Source organism: Colobus angolensis, unplaced genomic scaffold (assembly GCF_000951035.1).
Source record: "Colobus angolensis palliatus isolate OR3802 unplaced genomic scaffold, Cang.pa_1.0 Scaffold29, whole genome shotgun sequence".
Lineage (NCBI taxonomy): Eukaryota > Metazoa > Chordata > Mammalia > Primates > Cercopithecidae > Colobus > Colobus angolensis.
The window spans coordinates 3096701-3108577 of NW_012116154.1; the positions used below are offsets into that span (position 1 = coordinate 3096701).

An 11877-nucleotide genomic window follows, 5' to 3' on the forward strand; every position below is an offset into this window, starting at 1 on the left:
AAAAAAAAAAAAAAAAAGTTTGAGACCAGCCTGGCCAACATGGTGAAACCCTGTCTCTACTAAAAATATAAAAATTAGCTGGGGGTGGCAGCAGGCACCTGTAATCCCAGCTACTCAGGAGACTGAGGCTGGACAATCTCATAAACCTGGGGAGGTGGAGGTTGTAGTAAGCTGAGATCACACCACTGCACAACAGCCTGGGCGACAGAGTCAGACTCTGTCAAAAAAAATAAATAAATACAATTGTAACTACACTTTGTGACCCCTTTCAACTACTACCCAACTTCTCTCTTTCCCTTAACTCCATCATCAGAGCTTGCTAAACTCTTTTGTTTTCTACCTTCACAGGACAACAAAATTGTTTCTCAGATATCCATTCATGACCTTCTTTCCAAAAAATTCAAAAGACTTTTTGCATCCATCGTTTTCCTTTGGTTTGAATACTGGACCATTCTCTTCAAGACAACGCAGGTTCTATGTCTCAACACTATCCCCGTTATTTCTCTCTCTTCATTCAAAAAATATTAAGTTTCTACCTTGTGACAAGCACATTTTTCTTTACCCACACTCAAACTGTAGCTGCCTCTGATTCTAAAGGCCCCTGAAACCTAGTTCTTCAAAACTGTCTCACAACTCAACTGCCTTCTAAGGTACCACCTTTCAGTCCAATCTCTTTCATGAAACACACTGCCATGACTGACAGTAACATCTATAATATTGTTTTATTGTTGTTGTTGCTATTAAGTCAGTTAGAAAAGCCTACATGTCTACTGAAAAATATGCCTGTAAGTGTATCAGCAGAATATGTGGAAATTTACTGGCAGAGAAACCCAGACACAGAAAAAATATTAAAAAAAAAAACTAAAAATAAGTTTATGAAGGACATTCTCCAGTTATCTATGCATATTCATTAAGACTAGACGAGATAACACCCAGGATCAAATAGAGGAGACCCAACTAATAATATTATAAGGCTAACAATTAAAATTTAGAAGAAGAAAAAAAAACTAGCAAATAAAACAGATTAGGTGAAATCTTCTGGAATTTAAAGGTTAAGCACAGATAGAGAGAAATTATGAAAACAATACTCTTCAAGGAGTGCCACTGAAACCATTACAAAGCTGCCTGTAACACTTGACTCCTGTCTCCCAGATTAAGGCACTCACAGCCTACCTTAACTACAGAAGGGATAAAGGTGTATATATGAGATCAAATAACTGATGGTACTCTATTTTGGAACAGAAAAGTCCCTGAAAAGTTGAAGTTCTCTGACTACCAGTTGTCATCCTATACTCTCTTCCTTCAAATCACATATTTCTAAAAGCATTATTTAACAACATTGTATAATCCTGAATTTCCAACTACCAGTAAAATTAATATATTTAAGACTTTCATTCCATGAAATCAAGATCAATTATATCTCTTTAACTCTGTGATCAAAGCTGAACTCATCTTTCTCCTACTCAAATTAGCTCTCCTCTAGTACGTCAATAGCTCACAATTTTGGAATCCTCTTTAATTTTTTCTTCTGTCTTTCAAAGAGATAGTCAAAGATGAAGGGATTCCACAAAAAAAGGTTTCCAGAGAAAACAGTGTTATTATTAGCTACACAAAGTTAGGAAAACTTAGTAAAAAGAAAACATTTTAGGGGTTACTAAAGATCTCTACTAAGCAAAGCATTTTGCATATTTATTCACACTTGTGTTCAAATTCAGACATTATACTATTTTTTTAAAACCCAATTAAACCTCATACCTCGCCAAAAAAGATTTTCCAGATCCTGGAAGACCTCTGAGAAGAACAAGAACTAGTCCAACATAAGATGTCTTCTTTCTTACAACCTGAGAAACTGGGGTTTCTTGTACTTGATAAGCACTTGTTCCATCTTTATTTCTCCATACTTTTGTTGGGGAAGTGTGAGAAATAACTGAGGGTGGAAATGTGTAGTTCACAGATCTCCAGTGTGCAGCTGTGGTTACAACAGGAGCTACAAAGCCATGGTTTCCTTGGAAGAGGTCAAAAGCAGGAATCATTGGATTCCACATCGGTGGAGGTGGTGGAGGAGGCAACAGTAAGGGGAGAGGAGCAAGTACTGGGCAGTAACTCACATCCTTCCCCTTAGTTGGCAGTTCAGGATGTTTGTGTGGCTTGAAGTTGAACCCTTCGGAAGGCAGAAAAACATCAGAGACCTGAGTAGATTTCTGATCCCCACCCGTACCTGGTAAATCAAGCCCTGGAAGGTTTAAAGAAGGCTGAGGTTCGCTGGCATCCAAATCTACAGGAGCTTCAGAGAATTGAGCCTCAACACACTCAGATTCTAAAAGTTCTTTCTGTTTTTGATTGAGACTGCTACAGCCCACGATGGAGTCACTTGCTACATTTAAAGAACTACTGAGAAGAGAATCTTCTGGGTAGTTACTTTCCAAAGCCAATGTGTTATCCTTCATAAAACATTTGGACTCGCTCAAAACTGAATGTGAAGGTAATGGGTTTAAACTTAACGTAGAGCCAGAATTGTCTAAATTTTCACTGTTCAAATTCATATTTTGTGTAGAAAAAATGGGAGTCATATTACTTGAATCAGGATTTACAAACTCACTCAGGTCATTAAAACTATTAACATCTTGTGAAGGCAAAAATGAGTATACTTGGTCATCAGGAGAAGAGTTCAATTTCTCAAAAGCATTTTGTATTAAGGAATCCAGGTCTTCAGTTAGCTGCATGTCCAAAAATGAATCTATTTTTGAATCTTCACTCTCTTCTTCAGGACGTTTTTCCATTATTTCTCTTTCTGCTGCACCTACTTGGTTCCCAGAAGCAACAAAACTTTGTGAAGATGATTCTTCTATCTTGGTATCAGTGGCAGATAATTCTAACAGACAATCCATAGCATTTTCAACTGTACAACAACAAGAATAATAACAACAACAAAAATATAGACAGAGAAAACAGATTTAATAATTTTATTAAAATCCAGCTAAAACTATATTGGATTTTGCACTGAACAAAATATAAATGTACAATGTTCATGTTATTTTTAAAAAATTAATATTTTACTAACATACCAAAGTCTGTAGTAGCAAAAAGTCTGAATGATGGAGACATGCAATCCTATTCTTTCAGGAAACAGTAATAAACCAAGCTAATAAACTATAATTAAATAAATATTATTTGCTGAATTTATTGAGTAAATGTATAGATATCTGTCATTGGATGTATTAGGCTTATTTATAAAAGTCCTAAAGCCTGTTGATTAATTTAACAAATACCTATTGAATGCACACTTTTAAATATTAAGTATTTTATATATTCTCTTAGTAAATCTAATTTATTTACATGATCCATGCTATGAATTTCACTTAATACAAAGATATTTATGAGTGTGTACTGCATATCAGAAATATTTTGTAAAAAAAAACTTTAATAGATTTTTAATAGAGAATTTTGCAGTCTAATAGAGATTAAAAACAATTATATTAGAGACAATTGCATTGTAATATAATACAGATTAAATAATGAACACTTTTGGCCAGGCGCAGTGGCTCATGCCTGTAATCCCAGTATTTTGGGAGGCTGAGGCAGGTGGATCACCTGAGGTCAGGAGTTAGAGACCAGCCTAGTCAACATGGCGAAACTCTGTCTCTACTAAAAATATAAAAATTAGCTGGGCGTAGTGGCAGCACACGCCTGTAATCCCAGCTACTCAGGAGCCCGAGGTGGGAGAATTTCTTGAACTGGCAAGGCAGAGGTGGTAGTGAGCAGAGATCGAGCCACTGCACTCCAACCTTGGTAACAGAGCAAGACTCCCTCTCAAAAATAAATAAATAAATAATGCACACTTTTGATAATGTACAAATGCCATAGAAGCACAAGGAAGAATAAGAAAAGATTTCACATAAGGTGATATGTGAACTGGGACTTGAAGATTAAAAAGTAACTTGCCAGACACAAGAGAAAAAAAGGTAAACCCAGGCTTGGCTCTCCCTAGAGTGAGGTTGATTGGGCAAAACTGGGAAGAGTCCTTAATGCCATGTTAAGAAATATTAATTTTATTTTCGAAGGGAACTTGAAGGAAACTACCAGTCATAGCATTTGAGAAGTTTTATTCACATCACCTCACTGAATCCTCAAATACTACCATGAGGTATATTATTCCTAGCAAACAGATGAAGAAATGAAGTTAAAAAGTACATTAACTTGGCCCAAGTCACACAGATACTCAGTGACAGAGCCAGGACTGGTGTATCTGACTCCAATGCTGAGCTCTTTCTGTTATAACACAAATAGGGAGCCATTCGAAATTTTAAGGCCAGGTGTGGTGGCTCATGTCTATAATCCTAACATTTTGGGAGGCTGAGGCAGGTAGATCGCTTGAGATCAGGAGTTCAAGCCCAGCCTGGGCAACATGGAAAAACCTTATCTCTACAAAAATTAGCCAGTGTGGATTCTGCTACTGAGGTAGCAGAATCGCTTCAGCCCAGGAGGTCAAGGCTACAGTGAGCCTCTAGTGAAAGTGATTAATTACTGCACTCCAGCCTGGGCGACTGAGTGAGGCCCTATCTCAAAAAAAAAAAAGGAAACCAAAAAAAAAAAAAAAAAATTAGAATTTTTAAGCATTTGAAGTTTGGAGCGAGGGGTTGTTTATTTTGTGTTTTGTCTTGCTGTTTTAAGAAAGGTAAGTCTGGAAACAGCACAGCAGAGTAGGTAACAGCTCTGGTCTGGAGTCAGAACACCAACATTACTGCTGGCTATGACACTTTCAACAAGTTAACTTCCCTAAACCTCGATTTTCTCATTTGTAATATGGGGATAATAAAAGCACCTACCTCATAGGTTGTTGTGAGGATTAAATGAGATAATCCATGAAAAAGTGCTGTGCACAAGAACTGGCACCTAGTAAGCACCCAATTAATGTTCCCTTAAGAAGAAAAACAAAGAGGGATTGGAGGGGGCAAGCCTGGCAGAGACCAATTAGGAGATCATAGCAATACTACAAAGGACAGAAAACCTAAAAATGGAAGGGAAAAAAAAAGGTTGGGGGGGCAGGGGAGGGAAAAAAAGAAAGCAAACATAAGGAGTATTTCTATGAAAAAAATCTACATGACAGTAAAGTGACAGTAAAACCAGAAAAGATCAACTAAAAATTTAATGTGTATACAATGAAAAATTACACTAAGTAAAAGTAAATTAAAGACCAAGATGGATAGGTACTTATCACATAAAAAGAAAAGTCCTTATACAGATTGTTGGGAAAAATTAAAACTATGGTATAAAAAAAACTTTTTTCAATGAATGAACAATTTACACAAGATAACAAGAATAAACAACCATGTATAAAAATGTTCAACATTCCTCTTTATTAAAAAAACACAAATTAAGAAAAATGCAATTTTATTCCTATTAAAACCTTAAAACACAGGCCAGGTGTGGTGGCTCATGCCTGTAATCCTAGCACTTTGGGAGGCTGAGGCAGGTGGATGACCTGAGGTCAGGAGGTCAAGACCAGCTTGGCCAGCATGATGAAACCCCATCTCTACTAAAAATACAAAAAAAGAAAATTAGCTGGGCATGGTGGCAGACGCCTGTTAATCCCAGCTACTTGTAGAGCCTGAGGCAGGAGAATCACCTGAACCCGGGAGGCCGAGGTTGCAGAGAGCTGAGATGGCACCACTGCACTCCAGCCTGGGCAGCAAGAGCGAAACTCCGTCTCAAAAAAAAAAAAAAAAAAAACTTAAAACACTACTACACAATGTTGAAAAGGCTGAAGTGAAACCACTACACTTATGCAAGGCTGGTGGAATTACAAATCAGAACACCTCACTGGTAGGCAATTTAGGAGTATGCTTCCAAGAGCCAAAGCAGTTCTTACCCTGTGACGCAAGAAAATAAAATTTTGGAACTAAGAAAAAAAAGCCAAAAGAAAGAAAAATATATTTTTTACCAAGATGTTCTCTGCAATATTAATTATTCGTGAAAAATGGATTAATTAAACTAGAGCACAACTCAGTAGAATATTAGAAACCCATTAAAAATATAGATTACAGCAACACAGACAAAATGCTTATGTTAAGTTAAAAATACATAATACAAAACTCCACCACTCAAATCACAAATGCTTATGAACAAGGTCTATAGAAGATTCTGGAAAACAAAAATAAGTTGTTTTGTTATGGTATAGGATGATGTGGATTTCTTGTAATTCTTCATTGCTGTATTAGTTTATATGCAACAATTAAATTTGAAACACATCAAAGGAAAATGTTGAAGTAACTTACAAAATTCAATATACTATCATTTCTGAGCATCATGCACTGCTGACAACTGGTTTTCCGCATACATAACTGGATAAGATATGCTCACATCACAGACCACACAATGACTGAAACTGGAAGTTTTTAACACATCACCAAAACTTCCCAAATCCAGAATATTTTATCTTATACTAATCATGGCTAGTAACAATACTAAGCATCAATATTTAATTACTCATCTAGCCAACTTATATAAACTCCCTTATGTCTACATACTTGTAAACAAGGTATGACAAGTTATTAATAACCTACCATACTGAAGACTTTACCAAAAACAAAAAAATAAAACTCAATTGTCACCAAAAAAAAGTCCTATGAGGTGCATACTGTTATTTTTCTCCCTAACAGATTAGAAAACTGAGACTCAGAGAGATTAAGTGGCAGAGCTGGAAATCCAACCCAGGTTTCTTGACTCCAAAGTCAATGTTTTGAAATTATACTACTCTGCTAGCCTCAACTCTTAATCAGCTCTTATTTTCATAATTATACTTACCTAGTTGCTTAATAGATATTTACTCAGTTCCTATTATGAGTCAGTTGCCATGTTATGGGCTGAAGATACAGGAGTAAAACAAAGTTTTTAAAACCTCTGTCTTTATGGAGCTTACATTCGAGGAGAGTGGTTCTCAACCAGGTACAATTTTGCCTCCCAGGGAACAAATGACAAGACATGGAGACATTTTTTATTGTCACAACTGGGTGGTAAGGAGCTACTGGCAACTAGTGTGTATAGGCCGGGGATGCTGCTAAACCTATAATGCATAGGAGAGCCACTCAAAAGAAAGGATTATGTAGCCTAAAGTGTCAATAGTGCCAGTCTGTTCTAGAGTAAAGATGAAAGAGATAGAATATGATATCTATACAAATACCTTACATTTAGAATTGCACATTTCTTAAGAGCAGAAACTATGTTTTATTCTTCATATCCCAAATACCAACTCAAATACCAACCTTAGTAACTTGCCAACAGCAGATGATTAATAAATGATGAATAAAATAGAAATAAGACATTTTTCTATATTACTATTAATCATGGTATAGTACACAAAGTCTTCTTATAAGATGGACAGGGTTCAAACTAAACTTTTTCTCACCTTTGAAATCACATTCAGAAAGCATCAAATACACTACATCAGGATCCAGATCAGAAAACATCTCTGAGATACTGGTGAAGAGTTCTTCCTGATCAACTTTTGTCTCACCCATGGAAGGAAGAGTAGTGGTTGGCTCCTCACGACTAGCAACACTGGATACGATAACTTCCTTAGGGTTTGCAGTCTTCCGAAAAGGATTTCCCCCAAGATTTTTCCTTTTCCTTGGCATTCTGACTTCCAAAACTAAAATGTTTCCCTTTTCTTAGTTAAGATGTTTGATATTTAAGTCATAATTCAAACAAAATAGGGTTAAATATCTTGCACAATCCAGCAGTAAAAAGACCTAAAATAGAAAGCAATTAAAAACACTCAGACTATATATATTTCCATTTCTAAAATCGGAATGACATCTTTATTTAGCTCTAAGAAAGTACCACCAACTCTAACAACAGAGCTAAAAAGTAGTCAATTTCTCTCTCTCCAAAATATTCAGGTTTTGCCAGGATTGAACATGTTAAAAATTAAGATGTTAACAATATATATTTCAGAACAATGAATACACTGTTTCAATACATTTTTTCATTTTTAAAAACATGAAAGTCTTGATAAATATAATTAGAATGCGTACTGAACACCTATACTCAGATGTCCAATAGGCATCGTACGTTTAACATGTCCAAAACAGCTCCTCATCACCCCCTTCAAAACTGCTTTTCCCAGTCTTTCCCATCTCAGTTAGCGCAACTGTATCCTTCCAATGACTCAGGCCAAAATCTTGGAATAATCCTTGACTCCTCTCATCCCACATGCAACTGGTAAGCCAATTTTGTCAGTGTGACTCCCAAAAGGTATCCAGAATACTATTATTCCTCACTACCACCACCCTAGACTTAGCTACCACAGCCTCTTGCCTAAATTCCTGTAAGTGTCCTGTCTCTTGGTTTCCACCCTTGCCCCTTCAGTCTATTTAGCACCAAAGCCAGAGTGACTCAATTAAACCATAGGTTGGACAATGCCTTTCTTCTACTAAACTATCCACTAGCTCCCTAACTCGAGATAAAAGCTAGAGCCCTTAAAATGGCCCATAACCTGGACACTGGTCACCTCTGCACTGTCCTTTCCCTTAGCCACACTTAAGTCTTCTTGCTCTTCTTCAAACACACCAGCAATGTTCTCCCTTGGGAACCTTTCCACCTTGGTTCCCTCTACTGAACCACTTTTCTCCAACTATCTCCTTATCACCTTCTTATCATTATTCAAATGTTACCTTCTCAAGACCTCAGTATCTCAACACTATTTATCCCACTTTCCTACTTGAATTTTCTCCACAGGACTTATTATTTTCTTACATAGCATATGTTTTATACACGTATTATATTTACCACCCATATTCCAATAAAGTGTAAGCTCCACAAGGGCAGGGACTCATATCTGGAATAGAACTACTGGCAGTCTACTTGTTTTCTCTGCTTGAATATATCTAATAAACATTTCAAACTTAACATATCCAAAACTAAATGTCTAATACATTTCCCAAAACCTGCTCTAATCATTGGGTCTGACACCTGTCATCTTTAACCCATATTCCAACCTCTTACCTGTTCTCCCTGTTTGCCCCTTGTCCCCCTATAGTCTATTTTCAATATACCAGCCAGACTGAGCTTTATACAATGTAAAAAGGGTCTGATCTAAACCCCTACATGTTCTCCACATCACTCAGAGAAAAAGCTAAAGTTCTTACAACAGCCTATCTGTCTGTTAGCCTTTGATATACTCTTCCTCAAGATATCTGCACAGCTAACTCCTGTACTCCTGCAAATTTTTGTTCAAGTGTCACATTCAATGATTTCTCTCTTGATTATCCAACTGAAAACCATATACCCTGTTCCCTCTGCCCTAATCTCTCCTTTCCCGCTAACTATCCATTGCCCTTATCATCTTCTATTACATTATAAAATTTACCTTTTAATTAAATTTGTATCATAGCTCTCTCCACCTTCCGGAACTGCACTGTCAATATGGCAGCCACCGGCCACATATTCCTATTTAAATTTAAATTAATTACAATTAAATAAAAGTACACTTATATATTAATATCAGATATAAGTAGAATTCAGAGCAAAGAAAATTATCACAAAGAAGGGCACTGTGTAATGATAAAGGATCAGGTCATCAAAAAGATATAGCAGGCTGGGCGCAGTGGCTCACAGCTGTAATCCCTGCACTCTGGGAGGCCAGGGTGGGTGGATTACCTGAGGTCAGGAGTTTGAGACCGGCCTGGCCAACATGGTGAAACCCTGTCTCTACTAAAATACAAACATTAGCCAGGCGTGGTGGCATGTGCCTGTAATCCCAGCTACTCAGGAGGCTGAAACAGGAGAACTGCTTGAACCCGGGAGGCAGAGGTTGCAGTGAGCCAAGATAGTGCCATTACACTCCAGTCTGGGCAATAAGAGCAAAACTCCATCTCAAAAAAAAAAAGATACAGTAACCCTGGCCAGACTCAGGGAATCGCGCCTATAATCCCAGCACAGTGGACAATGGGCAGGAGGATCACTTGAGGTGAGGAGTTTGAGACCAACCTGGCCAAAATGACAAAACTCTGTCTCTCTCTACTAAAAATACAAAAAGGGGCCGGGCGCGGTGGCTCAAGCCTGTAATCCCAGCACTTTGGGAGGCCGAGACGGGCGGATCACGAGGTCAGGAGATCGAGACCATCCTGGCTAACACGGTGAAACCCCATCTCTACTAAAAAATACAAAAAGAACTAGCCGGGCGAGGTGGCGGGCGCCTGTAGTCCCTGCTACTCCGGAGGCTGAGGCAGGAGAATGGCATAAACCCGTGAGGCGGAGCTTGCAGTGAGCTGAGATCCGGCCACTGCACTCCAGCTCGGGCGACAGAGCAAGACTCCTGTCTCAAAAAAAAAAAAAAAAAAATACAAAAAGAACTAACCTGTAGTCTCGGCTATTCGAGAGACTAAAGCAGGAGAATCGCTCGAACCCAGGAGACAGAGGGTGCAGCGAGCCAAGATCATGCTACTGCACTCCAGCCTGGGAGACAAAGTGAGACTGTCTCAATTAAAAAAAAAAGGCCAGGCATGTGGCTCATGCCTATAATCCCAGCACTTTGGGAGGTCGAGGCGGGCAGATCACCTAAAGTCGGGAGTTTGAGACCAGCCTGACCAACATGGAGAAACCCCGTCTCTACTAAAAATACAAAATTAGCCAGGCGTGGTGGCGCATGCCTGTAATCCCAGCTACTTGAGAGGCTGAGGCAGGAGAATCACTTGAACCCAGGAGGCGGAGGTTGCATTGAGCTGAGATCACACCATTGCACTCCAGCCTGGGCAACAAGAGTGAAACTCCATGTCAAAAATAAATAAATAAATAAATACAAATAAAAAAGATATAGCAACCCTAAATGTATATGCACTAAACAGAGCTACAAAATAAGTGAAGCTAAAACTGAACGGAGAAATAGACAAATTCACAATTATAGTTGGAGACTTCAACATCGCTCTATCAACAGTAGACAGTAAATCGGCAAAGATATAGAACTCAACAACACCAATAATTAAGAATCTAATCTATACTTACAGAGCACTCCACCCAACACCAGCAGAATACACACTCTTTTCAAGTATTAACAGAACACATACCAAGATAGATCATATCCTAAATTAAAACCAAACCCCAACAAATTTAAAAGAATTGATATCACACAGGTATGTTTTCCAACTACAATGGAATCAAACTAGAAATCAGTAACATAAAAATTTCCAAGCAATATACGTCTAAATAATACATGGGTCAATGATGAAGTCTCAAAGAAAATTTTAAAAATATAATAAATCGAATGCCAATGAAAATATACCATACCAAAATGTGTAGGCCAGGTGTGGTGGCTCACGCCTACAATCCCAGCACCATGGGAAGCTGAGGTGGGCAGACCACTCTGAGCTCAGGAGATCGAGACCATCCAGGGCAATATGGTGAAACCCCGTCTCTACTAAAAGCACAAAAATTAGCTGGGTGCGGTGGCTCACACCTGTAATTGCAGCACTTTGGGAGGCCGAGGTGGGTGGATCACCTGAGGTCAGTTCAAGACCAGCCTGGCCAACATGATGAAATCCCGTCTCTACCAATAATACAAAAGTTAGCCAGGCGCGCTGGTGAGCACACTGAAGAAACAGAAACAGGAGAATCGTTTGAACCCAGGAAGCAGAGGTTACAGTGAGCCAAGACAGCGCCATTGCACTCCAGCCTGGGCAATAAGAAACTCTGTCTCCAAAAGTAAATAAATAAATAATAAAAATAAAAATACAAAAATTAGCCGGGCAAGGTGGCACGCAACTATAATCCCAGCTACTCAGGAGGCTGAGGCAGGAGAACTGCTTCAACCTGGGAAGCAAAGGTTGCAGTGAGCTAAGATCGAGCCACTGCACTCCAGCCTGGGCAACAGGGTGAGACTCT

At 38.4% G+C, this 11877-nt stretch overlaps 1 protein-coding gene across 1 annotated transcript in view; it reads right to left on the reverse strand.

Moving 5' to 3' along the window:
* N4BP2 (NEDD4 binding protein 2) overlaps nt 1-11877 on the reverse strand; it is a 107750-nt gene that overhangs the window by 47408 nt on the left and 48465 nt on the right. Inside the window, exons 3-5 of the mRNA XM_011949148.1 lie at nt 7406-7748; nt 1749-2899; nt 764-783 (exon numbers count right to left, since the gene is read on the reverse strand). Coding sequence (XP_011804538.1) covers nt 764-783; nt 1749-2899; nt 7406-7634 — 1400 coding nt within the window. The 5' untranslated portion in view covers nt 7635-7748. The remainder of the gene's footprint in view (nt 1-763; nt 784-1748; nt 2900-7405; nt 7749-11877) is intronic.